The following is a 26,115-nucleotide window of genomic DNA, read 5'->3' as shown; positions in this document are numbered from 1 at the left end:
GGAACCTTCTTTAGAAATTGTGTTTCTTCCTCTGCTGTATACAGCTCCCACTCTCAAGGTTTTTAAATCTCTTGAGCATCTGTTCTACAAACCTCTCTTTTTCCCTCCCAAAATATGTGCATAAAATCCTCAGGCCTGGTCTCTCTGCAGCCACTGCAGCCCAAACCCTGGTGCTATTTCCTTCCTAAACGTATTATTTTCCTTTGCACCCAAGCTGTAAAACAGCTGGGTTGTCCCCCACCTGTCTCTAGAGAGCCTCCCAGTAACTGCAAGTAACATTTGACAGGGCTGTGGGCAGAATCCTCCTGAAAAAGGGAGAGGCAGCAGTATCCAACCAGATTTTCCCCACCTTTCAAGACAGAGTCTGCAGAGTGCCAACTCTGCCAGTGTCTGGCCTTCTGCTGAGAGCCACAGGTGGCCTCCACCAGCAGAAACCCCTAGGCTGATCCCCAGGCTCCTCTGACAACTTACTTACTGCACCATGATCTTTTCTTTCTGCACACCCCAGTTCCAAAATCCTGAATTAACTGGCATCAACTGAACCACTTTTGAGAAAAAGATCAATGCCTGGTGAGAAGGGGCCATTGGGAGGGTGGAGGGGGCTGAAGCTGACTGATTAGCAGGCTAGAAACCCAAGTATACACCCACAGGGCTGCTGCTTAGGTTGATTTAATTTCACATCTGTAGTCTAGGTATCTAAAGATGAATGTGGGCAGCCAGACTACACAATGAGATTCCCCACAGTATAAAAATTAAATCTGTATGAATAAAGGATGGAGGAAGTCTATAGAAACTTGCAGAACAGGTAGGATGAATTTTCAGACTGAAGGAAATAGCCAAATCAAAACAAGTAATACTGTTTTTAAAATGAAAGATAAGTACATCAATCCATAATAAAGGAGGTGTTTATTTTTCAAGGTAAAATAATGAGTGTGCTCTGTTCTTGCTAATTCTAGAATAATGCAATATTCAGAGAGCCAAAATCTCCTGCATACATATTTTCAGTCAGTGATAAGGTTTCTAAAGGAAGGAGTTGTTTTTGTTTACACCTGAATTATCTCTGCATGAGGGAAAGCTGAAGAGTAAGAAGAGAACTAACACAATTAGATGCTGTTATACTTCTCTAGAGATCATTCCCTATCTCAGTCTGGGAAAAATATTCACTAAAGTCAAGCAACACAATACAACCTGTACTTGCAGTGAGGACAAACTATTAAAAGTCACTAAAATGCCAACATTTCAAGAAATTTTCCAAGCACATTCTTTTAATTCTAAACTCAACAAACAAACTCCTGAGTTTTCTGGTGCAATGTGAGCATCAAATTAATTGACTCTGGAAACTGACTGTGCTAGGGAAGATTGGGTAGTTAATTATTATCCATTATGTGTTAATAACAGCTTTCCTTAGAGCTTATCCTTTAATGGAAAAGTAGACTAGTCATATTCTAGTCATGCCTGGGAAAAAAAAGCCTCTCTTCCTCTTCCACATTTAAAAATTAAAAACAAAACTGCCAGACCAACCATTAGAGCCTGGTAGCTTTCTTTCAAGCAGCACTGTCGGAGAGTCAGCTTAGATTTGAGAGCTACAGTTAGGCATGAAAGAAGTTCTATCACCCAGAGTGCATCTCCCCAACACCCTCCTCTAGAACAAGTTCCAGCAATGGTCCCAAAATCAGTTCAAGCTGGTCCAGATATGGTTACTTGCAAAACATTATTACTTACATGTGTTCAACAGACAACTTCCAGTCAAGCATTACACACTCATCTGAAAATACAGCACAGTGACTACATTGCCAAGCTGAACCACGGCTTTGGTTAATGAGCAGCAATCGTGGAACAGCAAGGAAGAACTAGAGCAAAGAGTTTTGCTAGAGCTGCCAAAGTATTGTGAGAATTATCTCAGCCTCAAGCCTGCCCTCTAAGTTCTTATCTATACAAACCTAATACTTTTCTACTATGGGGGGGGGTTTGCTTCATTTTATTTTTCTGATATGCAGAAATATAATTTCCCATCTCAGGTTTTTCAGCCAGCCTCCCAGACCTGCATCCACATTTCTAAGTGGATACAGTCTGGTATAGGGAGGTGTCTGACACCTACTACTTCAGTGGATTCTGCCTTCACAACTTATTTTACAAATTAAAAACTGTAATAATCAATTTGACCCTGTTAGTTTTTATTATAACAAAATAAGAATTACTTTTGCCATTTCTTGCTCCAATTGTAGCCTCCTGTTAATTTTCTGCTGGTAGGTCTTTATGACGTTCTCTACATGTTGCTCCATGTAGAACTTGAAGGCAAAAGGTGAGTAGCTCTTTATTCGGGATTCTCGCTTTTCCTCATCTTTGCCATTTTTTCGCACAGGCACTGGAGATGTCTGAATCTGCTTTTTATCCTTGCTTGGTTTTTCAGCTTTAGTGCTCTTGGTGCTTTTATCATTTCGCTCACTGCTCTCTTCAGCCTTATTGCTTGTTGAACTAGGGACCACACGCAGAGTCTGCTCCACGCCCATGCACAAGCAGTTGATATCAAACTGCTCAGAGGTGCCAGGAAGTAACAAATGCTTGGGATAGGGCGGTGGTGGACACCGCAGCTCCTGGTTACCATAATCCACATCTAGCTGATAGGCATTAGCTGCTCCAGGTGGTGCCACATGCTGCTCCATGATCTCCAAGCCATCCACAGCCTGTGCCTGCGCAGGCAACCAGCCAGGATGGGAAGGTCCCACTGCAGTCTGAGGCTCAGGTCTCATCACCCGCATGCTCTTCACTGGCTGGAGGATATGAGCAGATGTGACTGCTGTGATTGTGTTTGGAGACGCAATGGAAGGATCAGGTTTTCCTGGAGGAACCTGTCTCATAGACACTGTCACTTGTGGCTGTTGCTGGTGGTTGTTGAAGGAGTTTGTTCTGCTCGGCACCGCGGCATCAGGTCTGAAGGATACGTGTTGCCGTGGAGATGCTTCTATTCCTGGGTTTTGTAAAGAATCTCGGCGTGACGGTGTTGCTGCCTGCCACTGCTGAACTTGAGGATTATTAATGTCATAGAGATCCATGTTTAGGCTATTTCTAGACGGAGTTAATAGATTTTGCGGTGGACTGTCTGAAAAATCATTAGCAAAGGGTGGACCTCTGGATATCACATGCATTTGATGAGAAGAAGGACTTGTCTGTTTGTGATGAGAATGTGAGATATACAGGCTTGCTGGTGCCTGCTGAAATGCATGACCAGTGTTGTTCTGAACAACTGCCCCTTTATTTGGGAGATTGGCATATCCTCCCTCCTGCTGCATCTTGTTTTGGAAGGATGGACTCCGCTGGACACCATATCCCATAGGCTCTCCCTGCACCATCATGTGCTGCCTACTGTAATGTTGGCTGTTGGAGCCATGGGATGCCTGCAGCTGCAAGGCTTGACTGCTGTGATTAGCCACTGGATAATTCATCACAGAAGACTCCATATTTGCAGGGTATGCTTTTTGCTGATGGCTCGCTGGTGTGCTGTGAGTGCCTACTCCAGAGGGTCGCTGTACAGGAGCAGTCATAGCTGAAGACTGTGAAGTAGAGATTAAATAGTCCATGTACGGCCTTGGAACTTCAGTAAGCATATTTGCACCTTCTGCTCCAAAGCCTGTCCCTTCATAGGCTGCATTACTGATCTGATGGTAGGACGGAAAAGATTCATTTGATCCTTCAAAGCTCGGCCTGCGGGTTACATTATTTGGCACAATACCCTTTCCTTTATAAAAAGAACACAGAAGAATGTTAGGAAACAATTCAGAGGAACCAATTCCTTTGTATTACTCATCCATCTATACCTACAAACATATGCACACATGCATCCTGCACAGGGAATATCTGCTAAAGAAACACCTTTCAAAATCTAAATTAAGCACTTTGAACATTTAAAGTTATAGGTGCCAAGTATTCCTACTGATAACAAGCTACTGGCTCACAATATTGCTCATGCCAGGAATCATCAGGGAGTCCTATCAAATAATGAAAATAGAAGCACAAATTCCCTAACTATGAACTCATCAGATTACTCTGCAGCCTGGTTTTTAAAGCTGGAGTGGTATTACCAGTCATTGCTCTCTGACAGGGTGTTAAGTACAGCACCAACTGGAGGAAAAAAGCTCCTGGAAGGACTTTCTATACAACTTAAAGTCAACATTGCTGTAAGAGACTAGGCCATCACATAGCCCATCTTCTGTACAGTGAGCCCACTGCTCACACTGCTTTTCTGTTTACATCTCTCTCTTCCACTGTTCTCAAAAATCCCTCTTTCCCTCTCCTTCCTTGAAACAAAGGCATCATACAGTTTGTCCTGTATTCCTTCCAATGTGTTGGACACAGAGTGCCCCCTCATATTACTCATCTTCCATCTGTTGGGAAGGAAAATCACTCAGGGTGTCAACATATTAATCTTAGCCTGAAGAATGTGCAGAGACAAGATCGCAGCATTCCTACAGTGGAAGTGTTAACGGCACTTTTCATCAGTTCTTTGATCTGAGGACAAATTGCAGGTGTATAAAGCACTGGCTCTGCTAAAAAGACAAGGGGAGACTGTGCTGTTGTTATGTTTTTGTTCCCGTTTTGGTTCTTTAGTTTTCACAAATCACAGGACTTGGCCCATCTATGCCTAAACAATTTCTTTTTAAAATCCTGACTTCAGAAGGCCTGTAAGAACAGTCATACTGAACTAACAGGCTTGAACACTGGATTACAAGCTTTTTGCAGTCCCAGCTGGGCCAGATGCAGCACACCTGAGCACAGCTGCTGACTTGTCACCTTGACACACAAGCCCTGCTGCCAACAGACACACAGGGACGTGCACAGCATTAAGACAGGTTTATGCACCCTCTCTGCACACTGAAGAGGCTGCCCCCACACTAAATGACACCTTCACAAAGAAAGCGATGCTTTAAATTGGAATCAGGCTGGACAAATAATCAGAGTCCTTTAAATGAAACCTCTAATTGCTCTTTCTCCTGTGATAACACAAGGACAGCATTACTGAGACTGTTTTTATAACAATGTCCCTGACAGCTCATCTGCTGGGACACAGTGAGATGCACTGAAGAGGCTGTGGCAATTCCACAGCATCCTAAGAAGGGGGTACTCTGGCCTGGAAGCAGGAGGCAGCCGTAAGACCCACTTGTCATCTCTGCCAGTAGGATTCATGCTGAGCCTTGGGGGCAAGCTGACTTAGCTTTCCCTTATCAGAGGCCATAAAAGAAAGTAGCAGCAATAACTGTCCTTCTCTGGGACATGTAATCCATCTGTGCAAATAATCTTGATGTCAAGAGAGATATGATGTCCACCTCCTAGATCTGTGTATCAGTAAGTCTCTTCTGGTTGGATGGAGGAATATGTGGATTTGAGTAACAGATTCCTGTTTAAGAAGGTGGACTGTGAATGTGTACATAGACAACTCTTTGGAAGCAGGTGAGTTGTACTGAGGTTCCAGCCCAGCTTGCCTTGCAGGGCTACATTCACTTCACTGTCTCCTACGAGACTACTATGGAACACTGCTCTCCACTACTTCTCCCCAGCGACAACCCTGACTTAAAAACAAGCTTCTTGCAAGAAAGAACACGATTTAAAAAGAGAAGTTCATGCTTACCTGGGGAGGTTTGCTTAATTACACGTACTATCTGTTCATTTCTAGGATCCAAGTAGCTCATCTTACTGATGTACTCCAGGGCTGCTTCAATACTCCTGCTCCCTGTCTGCTTCAGTGCTCGAACAGCCATCTCCTGTAACAGAGCAAACAGGAATTGAATCATGTTGGGACAAACCTCAGCCACTGGACTGCAAGCTGGAAAGCGATAAGCGTTCTTACATTAATAGGAACATTTTAAACACCAGATCACAGCTGAAGCCAAATGGATTCACATTTTGAAAATATTTGTATGCCTTTACACAGCTCAAAAATTATAAGAAGAAAAAAACAAAACATACAGCCTACCCAGATTCTGGCAATGAAAGAAACCTCAAATTAAAATGTTTACTTTGAGATCCCTAAAAACAATCTTTGAATCAGGTCTGAAAAAGGAGGCATAATTTGACATTGGATGAAATGAAATGAAAATTTAGCTGTTAGTACTCGGGAGCATGTCTCTTAGTCACACCTGAACACAGTAAAAACTTTATTCTTTCACAAATACCACAAGAAGCTAATTAGGCAGGGGTTGACTTCCGTTCACTGGAGTCAACAGGGACGAAAAACTGCTGTTTTCAGTATAGCTGGAACCTCATTCATTATTTGTTTGGAAAATGACTGGGCATCCCAAACTGAAAGTTACACTGTCAGTCTTTTTAGCTGTATTTTATTGGGCACATGTCCATGACTGAGAAGTTAGTATGGGTGCCAGACACACAGCCTGAAAACTAAAACTGGGGCAAATAGGAATGCTCTAGTTAAACTTCAAACACAGCCACAGTTAGCAGCCCCTGCTCTACAGCCAGCAAATCACAGCCCCCTGCAGTATATTTACACTTTTACTTATAGCTCAGGTATGTTAAACACCTTTCAACAATGGCTCTAGCACTGCCTGGTTGCAAAGCAAAATTCACAAATCCTCATCAGGCTGCATGGTCTTTTCTGAAATGATGGAGAAACTGAAATCCAGAGCTTTAATGCTGAATTCAACTCACAGAACTTTACCCATCAAAAAGTTGGAGACCTACTCAAAAGTAGTTGCTGAGAATCTTTCTGTAATCACCTCCAAAAGGCACTTCATAGACTAGATATAAGAGGGGATAAACTTGAGTGACAGATGATTAGAGAACTAACTCGAACTGAACTCCCAGCTCTTAGATGGCTGAAGCTGGATGAAATGAATGCCACAACCAAGGATTTGCCTGCAAATGCCATTATCTTGCCACTTTACTGCTATCTTTAGGGGAATTCTGTCATCACAACCTGCCCACCGAGCGCTGAATCAGATGGAGGTTGTGCCTCCCTGGCCTGGCTGACTGGTTGCAGATGTGGCAGCTGGGTTGGCACTGGTGCATGGCTCTCCCACGGGTCAGTTCTGGGCATTGGCTGGCAGTCGGGAACCCCAGCTGGAGCAAAGGGCAGCTCTGCTTCACTGAACGGCAAGTACACATCACACACTGGTTAATTGTTTACTTAGCAAGGGAGGATCATCTCAGACGACACCAATTCACACTTAGCACAGAGCCACATGCTGGCACTTGGCATCTGGCTTTGCTTAACTCAGACCCCTCCTACTCCCCCAAAATGGCAGCAGTTTCTCCATTAGTCAGAGGTTCTGCTTGGGGAACAGCCATAGCAAGCTGAAAATTTTTCATACAATTTATGACTCATAATTCATAGAAAGGCAGTAGTTGGTTTCACATTTCCTATAGCTGAAATACTTCACTGGCATCAACACATTACTAAAAGCAATTTTAAATCAACAGAAAAATATTATGTATGAAGGAAAGAATTTCCCACAATGTTTTTTCCTCTTTCTTTTTTCTTCTTGTGGATACATTTCTAAAGTATTAGCAAATTCACATCCTAGGGCTCAGCATTCTCATCATCCAGGGACTCTGGGCTTTACAGCCCTGTTCCACATGGCTGCTAACACACTGTCTCATTTACAGCAGTTGGATCATGCCTTAGGTCACAAGCCTTTGTTTCCTAAATTAAATGTTCTCTATAAGCACATTTGGGCTGGCTTGGATGTTGGGTTTTTTTTAGTTTTGCCTGCAATGGAGTACCGAGAAAATAAATGCTTGGTAAACAATTGCATTAATAATTAATAAAACAGCTCGTATAGTCCATTTCTATCTCTCTTATCTGTGTTGCCTGTATACAATTCAAAAGGGCTAAAATAGGATAAATTTTTATCACCAGAACAGTGATATCATCTCTGAAAGCAATGCTCTTCCCTCCCATACTATGACAGAAATTTCACCTCTTTTGCCATTGACTATGTCTGAAAAGCAGAGCAAAAATTACTCTGGCCTTCCGAAGCTGCATGTTCTACCTTCAGCACAGGTTAGCGGGCTCATATTTAAACTTCAGTGGGAATAATGTGAGGGGACAAGCACAATACATTTCACTGTGCACAGCTGGATAACCTGAGAGTCCAGTGAGAGCTTGGGGCCAGCAGGGGTGTCACTGGCAACCTTGCCCTCGCAAGCCCCCAGTGCAGCAGCAGCCCCATGCTGCTCCCCATCCAGATCCCTGCTTCTCATCTTTCATTAGGGCAGCTCCCACCCTCCAAGGGGTTTCCTCGTTATACACCCTGTTTGCTCAGCATTTACACTACTGCTGGAAAAAATGAAGTAAGTTTTTTCGTAGTTCAAAAGAACACCTGTGATTCTCCTGTACAGCATCCCACAGCTCGGGTCCTTTCCCCTGTAACTCTCACGAGACACCAACAAACCCCAGTTTCTGATACTAATTTACAAAAACCTCACATCATCTCCAAGCAGTGACCAAAAGAAAAAAATCAAAAAATCCACATACAAAAGGAAAAGGATTTTCCTCAGAGGCAGATCACGTATAATCATAATTCTCCACCCAGGAGACAAATCCCTCTGGGGGCATGTGATACTCAAGGAGAGTGGAGGGCAACAAGAAGCTCCAGCACTGTTATTGCTGGCCTTTGTCCTCCTCTGCTTTCTTTTTCCCATTGCCACTGTCCATGCTCACAGCTCTCTCTGGCAGTCACCTGAAAAGGGCTCCATTACTTCCAGCACCTTTTCCTTAGGGACAGGGGACATGCTGATGCGTGGCTGAGGATCACAGAAGGTGTGCTCTGCCCGAGGTGGCTGCAGCTCCTGGGACATGAGGAGCCTCCTCCTTCCTATGCAACACAGAGATGAGCTCTGCTGAGCAAGGAAGCGAGGCTGGGCTGAGGCAGCAAAAGGCCTCCAGGAGCCTGCTGAAGGGAAAGCTGCCTCCCCACTGGCAGCTAGGGCCAAAGCTTGGGCTGCATTTGCCAGAAATCAGTGCAAGGACTGTTTTGAAGTTTAGGAAGAAGGGCAGAAGGTGGATTAAACGTTGTCAGTAATTACACTCGCTGGGGAGCAGGGGCTTAAGTGAGATGGAGGGTGTTTGTGAGAAGCAGCAGAACGGCTTAAAAAGGAGGGAAGTCAATGCCAAAATATTGCAAATCAACACACAGACAGTAGAAGGGCTGAGGAAACGAGGACAGAGGGTGGGTGAGGATAGAATTACACAGCTGCACTGACATGGATGGCTCTGTCTTGATTTTACACCCCTCGAAGGTAAGTACATTTTAGAAAGAGAAGGGATAAAAAGAACCAGAAATGACCCAGGGGAAAAAAAGGCACTTGGAGCTGTAGCCAATGCCAAAACACTCAGGTAGGCACAGGATCAAATCCAGCTCCCATCGAGGTCAACAGAGATTTCCATTAACTGCGAGGTACACGGCATCAGGCCCTGTGCTTCAGTTTCCTTTTCCCCAGGCCAAGCTCTGTCAGCAGCAGTATGGGTTGAGAAACCTGGCTGCTGGCTGAGCTCTGCTGCCCCACAGCCAGCTGTCAGGCCCATGGACAAACACAAGCCACTGGCAGCCTGCACAGAAACCACAAGAGAACAGAGTGCACCCAGCCCCAACTCACTATCTGCATTCCCTTTGGAGGATTCAAACATCTCTCTGAGCAGGGCTTTATGCACCTTTTTGCTTCCAGACATCACTAAGTATTGATGAAAAAATCAACCAAAAAAAGCGAAGGTGAAGAGCTACAGGGGGGAAATGTGCATTTACAATTAACTCCTAATAACTCTGTAATTAATGTAACAGCTGCAATATTAAAATGAGGTTTCAGTAGTCAGCTATGGTTCTGGACAGATCTAATGGAAAAGCAAAGTCAGGCCATTAACCACAAAGCAGACTGAGGAAACTACAGGATCTCGAATTTGTGGATTCATAGTAAAAAATGAGGAGGGTGAAGTTTCCCAGCTAGTTCGTACAGCAGGCTACCATACTGCATGGTCCACATGCTCCCTGTTATTTCCCCAGTCTTGCACTGGTAGATGGAAACTTTCCAAGAGATTTCAAGATTTTGCTAGAAGGAAAAAGCCACCTTTGAGCTCAGATGCTCAATAGGAAAAATCCTTGTTTGATGGTAAACAGATATTTGGATGTGTGCATATAAAGACTTCATCTCACTCTGTGCTCTGCAGGCAGTGTGAAAGGTTTTCCCCATTTTACCCTCCCGCCTGGCTGCACTCCACCAGCATTGGCAGAGGTTTGCGTTCTTGCTGTACTACAGGGTTGTCCAGCAACATTTTTCATTCAGAAAGCTCCTCGTTGCCAAGATGTATTTATCATCCAAGTGAAGATTGCACAAGAGGTTACAATAAGTAAGACTTTTTCCCAAGAACATTGTGTCTGAAGGAGACAATAGGTCCTCCAAGATTTGGCAAGGGTAATTAATTGCTAACAACAACAAAAATTAATTACTTGCTTTCCATTCACTAAGAAGGATGGGCGACAGATGCAGGAAACAGATACAGGTTCCCTGCAGAAGGGCAAGAAAATAAAGCTCATGCCAAAAGAGATGATCCAGCATTGATTACAAGCTTTTTTGTGATAGCCCCCCATTGTAGGATTTTTCATTCATGACTTTAAACATGCAAAACCCAAGCAGTTCAGGAAACAATGTGTACAATGTAGTCTATCAGAACTGCTGCAGCCCTACAGAACAGAGAAACCTATTTTGCAATATTCTCTCTCTGTAATTATTCTCTAGTTGGACACTTCATCCAATTTTGTACTCAACTTTTGTTTTGCCTGTTTTCAGGTTGCTAACACCAGGGGCTTAATTTTGCAGCTAAATTCCCATGCCTACCATAACATTGATTAAAATATTCTAGCCACATGATTAAGATCTTATCCTGAGTATCATTAGTGCTTTTCAGTTTTGCTGCATAAAAAAAGCAGGAGGAAATTAGCAGTGGCAGAAATCTACTGAGTGCTGCAGCATCACTTAGTCCACTGTGAAAATACATAACCCATTCAGAAACTAATGGACATCTACCCCATTATTAGTTAAGGGTTTTCTGCCCCCACTGCTCCTGTTACAAACTCCTCCAAAGCTATCCTGTTTTGACAATAAACAACTTCTTTCTCACTTTCAGCCTAAATTATGTAGGGTCAGTTTATTGCCTGTGATTTTAGTTTTGATTGACTTTTTACAGCAATTCTGCTGTTATCCACACAGCAAGCCCCCTTCACATTAAGGGATGCTCACAGCTGGGCCTCCAGGGCTGAACTCCAGGGGATTTTCATTCCCCTTTTCATTCCCTAGGTGTAGTAGCCCATCTTTGTATCAAGAAAGATCAGACTGTGACATGATCTTGATAAGAGCTGCACACACCATTCTTGATGACGCGCCATCATTTCCAGTGGTGGAAATGTCATCCTTGTGGTAAAGTCACTCAGGGCTTTAATCCTGGCTTTTAGTCCTTGCTTCCAGCATTTCTACCTGTTGTGCCCCTGAACTATCCTCAATTCTGCTAGCACTCCAGCTCTGAAACTCATCCACTATTTTGCCAGGACGCTCTAGCTCTGCTTTGCACTAACTATGCATTCCCAGCTCACACTGTCAGAGTGCTTCCTTTCTTTACCTTTTTTTCTTCACACCAGTCTTACACTAGGTGTTAAAAGTATGCAGAAGAGGCTGTAGTACACAAAATGGGGCAGACAGAAAAAGAATATACACACATGACAAAATGTAAGACTCACTAAGTAATATCACACCAACATAGGAAAAAAACACATGACTGTAAATTAGGAATGGGGAATTGCAGGGAAGGAACAACTTCAACCAAAAGGTTTTTATGTAGCATTTTCAAGGGATACTGGCAGAACTAACAAAGGGAGTATGCCCAAAAGACGGAGGGAGGATTTTGTAAATGATACAGTGCTCTGGTAAAAGCGCTATCAGGAGAAAAATAAATAAAAATAGATCTAATGTGACACTGCTAAGCCACTGCTCATTCTGTTTGCCTTCCAACTCTTCTAGTACTTATTTAGCCAGTCACCACCAGAAGACTGGTATATTTACTATTCTGCTTGTACAGCAACCAATACAATGGGGTCCTGTTAATGTTGTGTTTATGGCAGCATGATAGCTTATTACTAAAGTAAGGTAATTAAGTCCAGGCCAAAATACGCAACTTGGAATAATAGGTACAAAAGATTTTGGAGGGTTGAAGTGCCAATTTTATCCCGGCCAGCACAAACCAACTCCAAAATAAATTACCTCAATCTCAAAGCCACACTACATTCCACAGAATCACAAAAGTTGGAAAAGACCTCCAAGATCATTGAGTCCAACTTTTGACTGAACATCACCATGTGAACTAGACCCAGGGATGGTGACTCCACCACCTCCTTGGGCAGTCCACACCAATGCTTAATCACCCTTTCTGTGAATAAATTCTTCCTGATATTCAACTGTATTCCTTCCATAGCTATATTTCCTATTGCTATGGAAGGAATGACACAAAATAAATCAAAGGTAACTCGATCATCTGGCTACATTTTTTCACTTACAAAAACCATCTCTGGTGATCAAAATGTTTCTAATATCTTTTTGGATTTAAAACAACTATGGATGGTTAAAAATCAAACAAATGAACCAGACAATATTTGAAATCTATCACTTTAGCTTTGGTATTTTACTAGTCCTAGAGTGAATACAAAGTTATTGCACAAGTATCACAGAAAAGACTTTTCTACTGTTTTTTTCCCAGCTTCTTCTCCTTAAGTTGATGCCTAATCAAAGCTATTTAAGTTCTTCCAAGAGAAGAAAAAAGTGCCATATATATTTAGCAGCAGGGTACTTATAAAGAACAGCCACCATAACACCTTCACCAACTTGGAAAGGGTAAGAGAGAAAAGAACCAGAGAGAACAGCAACTGGAAATATGACATAGCTTCTTGTCAGATGCCTCCAACTGCACCATTTACAACAAAATACTTTTTAACACTACGCAACTTATACTAAGTAGCAGCATAGAACTTCTTTTATTTTTTTTTTCCTGGAATTTGTTCGTTTGTTCTTTGAACAGAGCCTGTACAGTCCATTCCCCAACCACAGCCAATCACAAGACACACTGTTTGGCCACTCTTTGGGTGTTTCACCAATGGGACACCTCCCATTTTACGCTACAGTCCTTGTGTTCCACGAGTTGTTCAAATATGGCTCTTCCCCTGAAAAGGAGAGATATGAACTTCAGGCTATAAGCCAATCCACAGTCCCAAAGTTAAGACATTTGGAAATAAACCAAGCATGGCTGCTCAACATATTTCCAAACAAATGCCTGTAAAATGAAGGAAGTATTTATAACAAGGCATCTGCAGACAAAGAGTGCGTATGTAAACACTTCAAGAAGCTCTGATGAACTATTCAAGAGATGCAATCTGTTTAAAGAGAAAACACAGAAGCACTGCAATGTCAATTTTCAAATCTCATCAGAACGTTTCATCAGACAGCTCCTGTTGATGTCCCAGACCGTGTGTGTATGTACTGACATAAATATAGGTATTATATAACCTGCACATCTGTGTGTATGATTTCCTTTAAATTAATCTCATTTTAAGTGAGCCACCTAAGAGCAATATTTAAAAAAGACATGATAACTTCTTTCATGAAGAAATAAGACTATTATTTGTGTCACCAGCCAGATAAAACAAGTAATTTCATTATATTTACATATACGTTTATTGTACCATTTCTGGAAGCACGTCAGGCACTCTGGAATGGATTTGGAATGGGGAAGGCCTGAAGGAAGCTGGAAGAGGTCCTAGCCCAGGCAACAAAGCTGCACTCTGCACAAAGCTCAAGAAAGAGCCATGAAAAAACAAACAGGCAAGGCAAGAGAGACCATAGCATTAACAATAATAAACTGAGTGAAGATAACTAAGAGCCATCACGAATACCACTTTTTTTCTCTTTCTTTTAACTAGGCTGGGTAGGAAGAACAGAGCTGAGCTGCTCTCTTCCAGCCAGGACACAGGCATGAGAGGAAGGGGAGCACAGAGCTTTATCATGGAGGCAACTTAATAGATAGACCTGAGGAACAGTGACAAATAACCTGTTCACCCTGTCAGCACCAGCCTTGGAAAAAGCACATCTGTGTCTGAGAAGCTGAAGGCAGAAGCTTTGTTTCCCCAGATGTTTGGTGAGGGGAGTGATGCTGTAAACACCCAAGAGAAGTGGTGATTTGCTGTCTACCCCAAAGGCTCTAATGCCCCTTTCTGAAGGCACCTGCTCGCTCCCCCTGCTTTTCAAAGACCACACACTCCTGGATTAGCAATCATACTTGGCCAGCACTGATAGGCAATAGTCATAGTTCCCCAAGTATAGAAAATTCCCATTCTGGAAAACACATGCTTTGCTTCAGATCCCACATCAACAGAGAGTTGAAAGGAGTGAGCAAAGAGCATTCCATTTAGAACACATGTAGTACTCCAGGACTATCCATATTCCAAAATTCACAGGGGTCAGGTTTACATTAATGATAAAATAAAGGCGGGGGACAATGTGTATTTTTACATCTGCAGTGCTCAAGGTATCTCCTAACTGCACAAAATCCCTTCTACTGTGATGGTACCCCAACACCTTCTGCACTGTGCTGAGCCCTACACAGACACAAGAGAAGAATCATATTTTGAAAAGGATTCCTAATTTAAAACAGAAGAAACAATTGTATATACAGCCATAACTGTTCCTCATTACTCTTTAAGTATGCTCATTGGAGAGCTATTTAAAATATTCAGAGTTCAAGTCTAACCAAATGACCCATGGCGGGTCCATCAACAGACAAGAAGTTGGACAAATCTCTCCCAATCTTTCCCTAGCAGTGGAGCAGGAGCACTAGTATGTGCTAATTCAGAAACCTTACAGTGAGGCAAATCATGTTATAAACAGCATTTACAAATTACTGCACTGGCAGGTTGACATTACAGAGCAGCATGGAAGAGCTGTGCTTACTTCATGCATGAGTGAATGCACATGCACATATGTGCAAGAGTATATATAACTCCTTTCCAAAGATGCTATTTTACTTCCCTGAAATCCTCTCACTTTGGTTACAGGAACAGGGAACTTCCCACCCTCTGGACACCATCTGCAGCAGTTTCAGCCAGGGCTCCAGTTCACTTCTGTCTGGCAGCCACTCTAGTGACCTGTATTCTGTCACTCCAGTTCCTGGAGAAAAAAATCATAGCATGCAGCCTTCAGGAGTGTATTGATTGCACTGGAATCTCACAGACTCTCAACACACACAGAACATCGTAAAGAGCCTTGCTCAGTAGACATCTTCAAAGCTGAGGTAGAATTGAACCCAACTTTGAGGGAAAGGTGCAGCACACAGCAGAACAGTGCTGCTGTTTTCAGAAAACTGCTCTGGGAGAGCTTCCCTGCCAGCTGTGTGCCAGGATCCTCATATATGAAATCCAGCTACAAGTAAGAAATGCATCTGCCACTCTGCACTCTGGGAGTCCAAATGAGGGTTCCTACACTCAAGGTGTGCAATCTTAGAAGATAAAAACCAAAACCCATCCTATTCCTGATACAATGCATCTTAAATCACTAAATACATTAAGTTGGCAATTCCTGCAAGAGCAACACCTTGCTGTGCAAAGGCCAGCTGTCATTTAATAAGCACTATACAAATTCTTGTAAGTCTTACAATTGGGTTCTTTCATGTTTTTTCTCTCAGGTAGGATATTTTGTGGAATTAGTATTTACACTTACTAGCAACCAGGGCACATTTGCTGCAAGAGCAGCAGGCAATCCACACTCTCCTCCAGACCCAGTTTGCACATCCTGAGCTGTCAGAATGACAGCCTGATCCCTTCCTACTAGCACACATATCTCCACACCTCCCCCCCTCTTTTTTTTTTTGAAACAGTAGTTTCTTACTCTATCAGGGCAAGTAAATTAAACTGGATAGAACAGCAGTTCAATGAAGGTTTCATAATGAGCTTATTCCTCTCCATTAGCAGCAAGTGATGTGTTTGCTAATTTTACTGCTTACACATTAGCCAAAAATGCATTTGGCTGGCATTACATTTACAATAACGCTATTTGTGTATCAAAGCATTTCTTTTCAGTGTCCACAGACACCAAGGTGAGGGCTTCCCACTGCTCCTCCCTCCACTAAAAAGATATGTATATGTTGAGTTATGTATAAAATAGGGTTTTTACAGATATTCACAGACTTTTCAAATTATTTCTTAGATAAATTGGATACAATGAACTTGTAAACTGGTTATTCAGATTCAGCAAGATGAGTTAGGACCATATTTGCTGTCCAGGAATAAAGCCCCAAAGCACAGAAAAGAATTGTGTCAAAAACTGAAAGAGTTGTTTTGTGCTGCCAGAGATGGCTGTTCCCCAGAAAGTTACATGGTGCTGCAAATTTGCAATGCTTTAGTAGTGTTTACTGCATTTCTCCACATTCAGCTCTACAAACTGAATTTTGCATTTATTCCTGTTAACAGTGCCTCTGTCATTTTCACTGAGTGCTGCCTACTTAAGGTATTACAAATTTTCTTTTACTTAATAAGATTTTAACATTTAAGGAGTGATACTGCTCTCCCTGCCTTTTCTTGTAACATTATACGGTGTTTTTTTCAGTTTTAAACCACTAGAACTTTCAAACATTGTTTTAAAACCTCCAAGGCAAGGAAAATTCAAGGGAAGACAGCAAAATTAAGCTGCCTATTTATATTCAAGGTCAAGTACTAACAATTTTTCAAACAAGGTTCCAGCGTATTCCTGATGTGGCCTTTAGAAGTTTACGAGAGTTTTGCTCCCCTAATTTTTCTTTGGGGAGTACTTTAATAGAACTTATAAAACCTCCAGGATATCTGGTTGGAATGCATTACCACTGAACTGTTCTCTCCTTTGAGGATTTGTACCACAATGGGACCCCAACTGACACCAAGCAGTAATGCAGCCTAAAAGAAAAATATATCTGAGAAATACAGCTCTACTGTGAGACAAATGAAAGCTACTTTCTCTCTCAGCCTCCCAGTGCAACACAGCACACCTCATGTGACTGAAGAAACATCTGGGTTTCATCTTGAGTTAATATTCCTAATATTTTTCTGTTGACACACATACACACAGAATGCAAGTGCTGTGCAAGGCAACTTGCTGTATTTATTGCTCAGAGAAGGAAGAGGCAAAACTTTTACATAAAATATATTTTTTTAGAATTTTGTTGTCATTTCTGAACTTTATGTGTTGATTGTAATGCTATCTTTCTTCCCCGCCCGCCAAATTCTCATTCAGAAAATATAAAAAGGCCTTCATTCAGCTTTTAACGTTTTAAAATCAATATGCTCAATCTTGTAATGCAATATACTCACACACTGCAGCACTAGGGATCTCATTAGATGTTTTCCAGAAGTCTCCATGCAGAGCTTAACTTAGTTTCATGAACTCTATCAAATACACACATATAACTACAGGTCCAAAAGCAAGAATTGCTAAACAGCACTGAGTGGCATTTGATGATTTTCAAGGCTACAAAAATATCTCTTTGTACTAAATGCTTTATATGACTCAAAGCTACTGCAGCTTTCTGCAGTTGCAAGATAAAACTCTCAAATCTACCAGTCCTAGAGGCAAAAAAAAAGAAAAAGAGAAAGAAATAAACCTCAGCTGGATACAATTTCTTAAGGTCAGGCTTTTTACATGTAAAGCAGCCGCAGCAAAATTATTCACATTCTTAGCACATAGCTGACCAGGACAAGATTCCACAGAGAGGTAAACAATTCCCTCAAGAGAGCAGCTGCATCTTCTTCAGATCAGAAGCTACCGGGGGGAGGGAGAAATGCCCACTGAGGTCCACAAAACTGACAAGAAGCATGAAGAAAAGACTGCTTCTGCTCCGTGATAATGCTTCACTCGACTGCGCCTTTACTGTGCTCCATGTAGAACACAGAAGTGTAAAAATAAGTAAATAAATAAATGAAAAACAAACTGAAGCCAGTTGGTAACACACACTTTAATTAGTATCCTAGAGGAACACAGTAAGCAGGAGTCCAAGTCCAACTCATCACAGAAGAGCAGGGAATAAATATCAGATAGTATTGAACAGAATGGAAAGGAACTGAAAGAACTATGTCATCCAGCTTTGCTTTTATTGTGTAATTATTTTCAAAAGTATACTTTGAAAGTATGAAACTATTTCTTTCTAGGTTTTCACATTATCTCTGAAACTGCCCTTTGTTAAACTTTTTTCCTTAACAGTATCTTTACTCAGTTCACCTCAATGTTGTTTCTGATGGCTACCAGCCAAGTGGCACACTTTAGTAGTCAAGACACACAGTACTGAAGAAGCATCTTTCTTTCTCCACTCCATTTACATGCAAAAGCTGCGAGATGTATTTCAGGTTGCTGTAAGAAGATAAATCCTCTGGGAAGATTCTCCTCAATGCCATCCCCTTAACATTAGTATCATCTCACAAACCTGTCACAAGTCATCAGTGAAATCAGCACAGCAATATAGAAAATGACCACATCAATACTTTCAGCATTCATAACATATATCTTCCAGCTGCAAGTGTGCTGGCAGAAAACTATTTCTGTCTTGTCCCTGGCTGCCTGTCACTTCTCCCTGTGCCAAAGGTATTGCCTGCTTCCTTCTTTCCTGACCACACTGTTGTCCACTTGCCACCAGAGACAGCTGGGTTAGCACAGACCTGTGATTTAGCTGTTGAAGCATCTTGCCCCAAGACAGCTAGGGTTAACTCCAGCAGCAGCTCAGCTGGGGCAGTAAGACCTCGGTGAGAGGAGGAGTAAGACGAGACAGCAGTGAACAGATGGCCCTCTCTGGAGCACAGCTGGAAGGAGGAGAGCATGTGAGTGCAAGGCTGAGCTTTCTCTCGGCATTTCCTCCGATGGTGGTTGACAGCCAAGGCAGCTGCCACCACTGTCGACTTCTCTGCTGTTTTCTGTGCCTCCCTGCCGTACCCCTTAATTGTGCCCATGTCCATCCCATCATCCCAAAAAGTTATTTTTAACCTGGATCATCTCCCAGATCAGTCACTGCTCAGCTCCACAAACACCATGCTGGCACAGCTTGCAAGAACGAACTGGGGAGGAACAGGAGGGAAGATGGGCAGCTCTGGCAGCAACAACAAAAGCTGCTCTCCTCGAGTTCCAGCCCAGGAGTCTCCTCTACTTCCTTCGTATCAGCCTACAAACTTCCCAGGTGAATGGAATATGCTTGGGATATCTCAGACCATAAGGTTTTTCTTTTTTTGCCTCTATACTACCTTAAGAAAGCTTTCAATTGCCGTATTTTGTATGTTGGTATCATACTAAGTTTAACAAGCCCTCTCTTACTTGTGCAGTTATCGCCTAATATTTCAAGGCAAAACCAGGACATTTTTCAGAAATACATTTGATCATTTAAAAAGATATAGCCAAGGGGAAACAGTCTTACATGACAGGCTATAAATCAACATGTTAGAGGAGTAATTTTAAACCACAGGAGAAGGGAAAAAAGAAATCTCACTGTATCAAGCCAATAAAAACCCTCTAACACTCTAGAATATATTGGACCTATTCCACAACAACTGTATTTCTTATGAAAATACAGTATTTTGAACTCTAGAGAAGTCTGAACTTGATTAAACCGAAACAAAGGAGAGGGAGGAAAGCAGAGCAGAGGACATGATTCTACTCATCCTTCCTTTACAACTGAAGCCTGAGAAGCAAGTTTGAGGAGGTTCAAACAGATATGTTCTCTTCAATGAGTCACTTAGTGTTGACATTTGCTTAGTAGTTCCCAGTAATGCTGGCAGTGGATCAGTATTCCTCACCTCTCTCCTTCAAGTCTTTACTCAAACTTCTAGGAGACTCTTATTTTCCAATGCTTTCAAGCCATATCATTTGATAGGAGAACTGGCAATTGTTTTTCATGCTTCGCCATTACTAATAAGCTCAATACTTGGCTCAGTATCATTTGGGTAAATGTTCACTGATGACACAAAGCTGGCAGGAATGGCCAATACCCCCGAGGTCTGTGCAGCCCTTCAGAAAGGCCTGGACAGGTTGGAGAGATGGGCGAGAGGAACTATCTGAAATTCAGCAAAGGCAAATGCAGAGTTCTGCACCTGGGGAGGAATAATCCCAGGCACCAGCACAGGCTGGGGCTGACCTGCTGGAAAGCAGCTCTGTGGAGAAGGACCTGGGGGTCCTGGTGGACAACAAGCTGTCCATGAGGCAGCAGTGTCCTTGTGGCCAAGAAGGCCAGTGGGATCCTGGGATGCACTAGGAAGACCATTGCCAGCAGGTTGAGGGAGGAGATCCTGCTCCTCTGCTCAGCCCCGGTGAGGCACATCTGGAGTGCTGTGTCCAGTTCTGGGCTCCTCAGTACAACAGAGACATGGAGCTCCTGGAGCAGATCCTGCAAAGAGCTACAAAGATGATAAAGGTCCTGAGGCATCTCTCCTGAGTGGAGACTGAGGGAGCTGGACCTCTTCAGCCTCAAGAAGAGGGAACCTCAATGTATACAAGTATGTAAGGGGAGGGTGTAAAGAGGATCGATCCAGGCTCTTCTCAGTGGTGCCAAGCAATAGGACAAGAGGCAACAGGCAGAAACTGATACACAGAAGTTCCATCTGGACATAAGGAAGAAGTTCGTTATTGTACAGGTGACTGAGCCCTGGAAAAGATTGACCATAGAGGGTGTGGAGCCTCCCTCACTGGAGACTTTCAAGAACCATCTGGACACAACCCTGTGCCATGTGCTCTAGGATGGTCCTGCTTGAGCAGGGAGGTTGAACCAGATGACCCACTGTGGTTCCTTCCAACCTGACCCATTCTGTGATTCTGTAATTCTTATCATCATCATTATTATTATTACAGCCCATGCTCAGTTGCATGAATACTATTTAAAGACAACAATCTTTCTTCTAAGATTTTTAAGGGTGCAAAATATTATGAAACCAATAAGAGATAAGTGATCACACTTTTTCCTTGAGGAAACATATTCTTAAAATTGAGGTCTACAGCAAAATCACACTGAGCAATATTCTTCTTGAATATTTCAGAAGCAGAATGAAACCTGGCTCGTGCTTTAATGAAGTAATACTAGCAATAAAAAGAACAACACTACATGGCATGGAAGGGAGGATTCATAAGGCTGAGTTCCAGAAACTAAGATTCAACAATGTGCAGTAGTGCACAGGTGAACTTCTTGATTTCTGCATGAAGTAAAAAAAAAATACATTTTCTCTGCACCTGTTTGACAAAGCTGCTAAAGGTAAGGACACATGCCTGGTTAGGCAATCAAGTTTCAACTTCCTAAACCTGCCCTAAGAGAATTGGGTGGAGACAGTACTCCTACTGATTGCTAACCTGTGTGCATGCTGCCAAGTACTGTTAAATATGACCCTGCATCATACCACACTGCAGGTTCATGGGAAGATCTGTGCTTGTATTCTTCAAGCATGCCAAGCCCAAAATAAAGCTAAGCCTCCATGGTGATGATACATGGAGATGGTCCCTGGTATTTTGATGATCAGGTTTAGTCTACACTGAGAGGTCATCTTGGAGTAGTTTCCATAGCTCCAGAGGAATGGTTTTCCTCACTTCCACTGTGTGTGCATCTTACTTGGGCTTTCAGCTCTGTGCACACTGCCTTGGAGAGTGCTGTGAGATGCAGAATCACACATACAGTGACTCCTGAATAGCCGTGTTCAAGCAGAGCTTCCAAGGCCAACATTTGCTTCCTCCAACACTCATTGTAACTGTCTATTCCTTTTCTCCAAGGCACCCATCAGCATTTAAAATTGCTGACATTATGGTTGATTACTTTGAATCAAGCTCTCCAGTGTCTGCCACCACCTTCAGAGACTAAGCACAGAGGCTAATGACAGGCAAGCTCAGAAGTATGTGCATACATCTATATACACACATACAAAACTGTGTGTGAAAACATGATGTTGGGCGTGTTTTTTCCAAAAATGAGATGTGTAAGATTTATGTTTCAGAACATGCAATAGCTGAGATGTTGGAACTATCCAAAGTACTGCCTTGCAAAAGAAAACAGTAATATAGCCACAGTAGTTCCATATGTAGCCCATTACTTGAGTGACTATAATGATTCTTGTGTATCAATTTTCATAGCCAGTTTTCAACTTGCAGTTTTTCTCTGCAAAAGGGCAGAGCCAGGAATCTAGAGCAGAAGTACCCTAAACTGTAATAATCTGACAGCCTAAATTTTAAATAGGATCTATGTGCTAAAAGCCAAAAGAGCTTTCAATGAGCATTACAATGCTCACATCTAAGCAATCTCTCTGCCAAGTGACTTTGCATTATTTTCAACCTGAAGCATATGGACTGGGACATCCCACCAGCTGACTACTCATTTATTTCTGCCCTGAACATTTAGCCATGTTTTCAATACAACCTCAAGGTCTCCTCTTGTAGAACGTTAAACAAGCAGACAGTAAGAATGATAGAGATCTCTATGCAAACAATAAAACCACACAATATCATTATCCTTTCATCTTTTCTGCACTGCAGCCTTCCTTCTTACATCTCTACCCTAGAAAAATCAATCCAGGTTGTAATGTCTTCTGAGTAGAGACCTCATGTTTTGCAATGATGTTGCACCATACAGCTTTACTCCAATGTCAGTGTGCAATGGTGGCTTTTTATTTGATTATCACTGCAATACAAATGTGAAACCCAAAGTGAACAGTAAAACTCTTGTTAGCAATTTATGGTGGTAACACTACCCATGTCACACCGAGGTTTTATCAGTTTCTAATGTGCAGGTCATAGACCAAAGATCTTGTTCTGCCGGGAGAGATACGAACATATTTTTTTACAATGTCATTACAAATGCTTGGAAAATTCCGTGGACAGTGACATCACGACTCAGAGAAGAAAGAGGGAAAATAGCAGCTATGCTACTAGTTATAGGATTATCTTGACTGGTTATTAAAACTGGTTATTCAGTCGTCCATGCAATCTGAAATCCAAGCTACCAATATTAAAGAGATTTGAACATACCTCCATTTATGGCCAAAATCTGTGCCAAACCCTAAGTCTACGTAAATGGACTTAGCACATGTGTGTGCTGGTGGAACAGGAGAACTCTGATTGCTCAAATAGGCAGCAAAATGCTAGCCTGATAAAATCACTAGGAATTTTACAGCTGATTCCAGTGAGGGCAGAATTTCAGCTCAATAGCCTTCATATTCTAGCATGGTGGGGCCGGGGATATGATCCCAGTCTAGATATATGCACAGTTGATCTGAAATCCCAAACACACTGCTCTTCCCAGCCTTCTCATCTCACTGCATTCTGCCCAGCAGTGCTCAGACAACAGGAGGGTTCTAACAGAAACTCACACTGTGCAGGCTGCTCGCTTTTTGTCCTCTGACCCAAGCAACCAAGGGACCTGATGTTGTTGCAGGTGGGCTCTGAGGAAGGAGGACACTGTTACTCAGTAGGTGATGAAATTAAAAGGCCCCCCCATCCCCCTGCAGCACTTCCTGCAATGCTCCACACACTAGAAGTCATATACCACTACAAGCTGGATCGCAGCTCAGTGCATTCCACTGCACTTTGTCACGCTTCCCTGACCAATACTATGCCAAAAATTACTAGCTTTAACAGTTCTCTGGTGAATAAAAGAGCTTTTGCAACTCTGAAACAGAGCTGAGTTTTTAATTCATGTTAAATCTGCTTTTCTGTTTTGAAGGAACATTTTTAATGCTGCCTGTAATGCCCCTTCTGTGCTTTTTTTTACTTCTGTAGTGACTTTTGTGAAGCCAAAGGGAAAATTCAAGCTGACTCGTTTTAAAAGCCTTAAAGAGACCTCTAAAATATGCCTGAAGGAAGTAAAAATACGAACTAGCAAAATACAAAGATGAAAAAGATCCACATCACGTTCATATAAATCTGGAAATACATGGCAATAAGATTCACAGGAAGGCTACCATAGACAACAAATCCAAAGTACAGCTGAACTGTCTAAAACAAGCATAGAGCAACATTACCTAAAATGTGCACATTTACTGTTTATTTACTCAGCATCCAACTGAGCACAATCTTGGAACAACACAAGACTGCTCCTGCAAATGTCTTCTACTCAGATACTCTAAACACTTGCAGTATAGACTATGCCCTAAGAAACTTTCCTTTGTAACCTTTTATGCCCTACAATTAGCAAAAAAACCTGATTATGAGGAAACTATAAAACAAACATAAGAACTTAACAGAGTAAAACGCTCATTATGACAATGCTTGACTCCTCTCCATAGCAGAATACCAGCACGATGCATGTGCACCCAAAAAAGGGATCCCACCAAGCCAGTTAGCTTTGCTCAGCAGACCAAGAACTGTTGCCGGCTCCAGCCCATTTTTGGAACAGCGAGTTTCACTATCCAACCCCATCTCCAGTCTGACCTGGAAACATGCCTACCCTGATTTCTCCTTGCATATGGAAATAATAAAGCTATTTTTACATGAAAAGCCTATCCTTTATTTTCTCAAAAGCAAGAAGGGCCATTGCAACAAGCACAGAAGCCAGGTGTTTAGAAGAGAGGAGGGTGTTACCTGAAAGTACAAAAAGTAATTAGACCTCGAGAACAGAGCATGTGGGCAGAATGAGGGGTTAAACATGACTTTAGACAGCAAGCAAACAAAAAACTGAAGAGGGTGGGGAGGAGGAATGCCAGGTAACCTGGAGCTCTTAAATTCAGTAAGCTGGGAAGGTGGGGAAAGCACCTCTGCAGCGACAGCCAGCTAGACCCAGCAGCAGGCACACATTGGGGGAACACTGGTGGGAACCCCACACTGCTCTCTCTGGTGTGCAGGGAGCAGTTCAGGCTCAGGCTGCTGCTTCTTCATCCTGCAAACTGAAAGAAAAGGGTTTTCCCAACACCTGAGCGTGATCACTTCAAGGCAGACACTCCAGTTAACCAGTGTGCTACTAATGGCTGAATTCAGCTCTACCACCATTGAGAACCAACTGCCCTCTCCCACAAGTAAATGCCAAACATCACCCTCTCTGCTCACACTCCCACTTCATCCTTGTTACACTTCCCATTTGTCATCATCGTCAGATATCACTCTCCTGTCAGAGTTTAAACATCAATAGCAATACCTACTCTATCCCTTAGCTGCCATGAGCTGCAAGTCTACCAAAAAAAAAAAAGAAAAAAAGAAAAAAAGCCTCTTCCCAGACTGGGAAACCACAGAACTACTATGTGAATGTGGCAAAACAAACTACATCTCTGGTCTAGTGGCAAGAGTTTCCTCAAATTCACGGGCTCAACAGTTTGTGTGCAAGGAGGACTCTGCTAGTTTGACTAGGGTTTTGTCTAATGCCGGACAACAGTCCTACTTCCCTAGGTTAATGGGAGAGAGGAAGAGAAGGAAGTTTTATGCACGGCAGAAACTAGGACAATTGGCCTCCCTCAGTTAAATGTAGATGCTGTGCTGATGCTACAGCTGTTGCATTTTGGCCTGTGCAGGGCAGGGTGAAGACTGAGTTCATACTCCACTACACAGTGGGGAGCTTGGGAGCACAAATCCTCCTGCACAAAGCAAGAGGAAGAAAACGGTTCTTTGCAAAAAACCAAGGAATCCTGTTAAGCATGGATTTTTTTTACCCAGAACAGCACTCCTGGAGGTGCTGAATGCATAGCAGGACACACTAATCTTCCCAGGAAGCTGGGAGAAGGCAGCTTGGCCTCCAAACCAGAGCTGTGTCTCAGACTCTCCCTCCTGAGCAGTGGTGTTCCAGGCTCAGGGGGCAACAGATTCTCCCTGGCAGCAAATCTGAGCAACCATTTCTGCCGAGCGAGGAGCAGGGCCTGCAACAGCAAGTTCTCAACCTCCACCAGTTTCTAATGCTTCACAGGGAAGTTCCTGGAAAAATCTGTAGCAAATGGTTTTCCAGCACCAAAGTACTACTGAAAAATACTTTTTCTAGTTACTTTCATGTGGTTAAGAGCCCTGAAGGTTCACTTCTCAGCAAACAGAGAGATGAGGGGTGGGGGGGAGGCACACCAACGCAAATGAAAATTCTTGTGGTTTGCTTTCGAATTTGCTGGCACTTCCCCGTGAGGTCCT

The 26,115-nt window shown here is 42.7% G+C and overlaps 1 protein-coding gene across 1 annotated transcript in view; it reads right to left on the bottom strand.

Annotated features, from left to right (window-relative positions):
• The window catches only part of LATS2 (large tumor suppressor kinase 2), a 47,333-nt gene that overhangs the window by 5,877 nt on the left and 15,341 nt on the right, over positions 1-26,115 (bottom strand). The window contains exons 3-4 of the mRNA XM_085063115.1: positions 5,624-5,756; positions 2,199-3,736 (exon numbers count right to left, since the gene is read on the bottom strand). Coding sequence (XP_084919241.1) covers positions 2,199-3,736; positions 5,624-5,756 — 1,671 coding nt within the window. The remainder of the gene's footprint in view (positions 1-2,198; positions 3,737-5,623; positions 5,757-26,115) is intronic.

Source organism: Lichenostomus cassidix, chromosome 1 (genome assembly GCF_008360975.1).
Source record: "Lichenostomus cassidix isolate B80296 chromosome 1, HeHo_3.0, whole genome shotgun sequence".
In the NCBI taxonomy this organism is placed as follows: Eukaryota; Metazoa; Chordata; class Aves; order Passeriformes; family Meliphagidae; genus Lichenostomus; species Lichenostomus cassidix.
The sequence above is the reverse complement of the archived record's forward strand: the minus strand, read 5'-3'. Positions and strand labels throughout refer to the sequence as shown.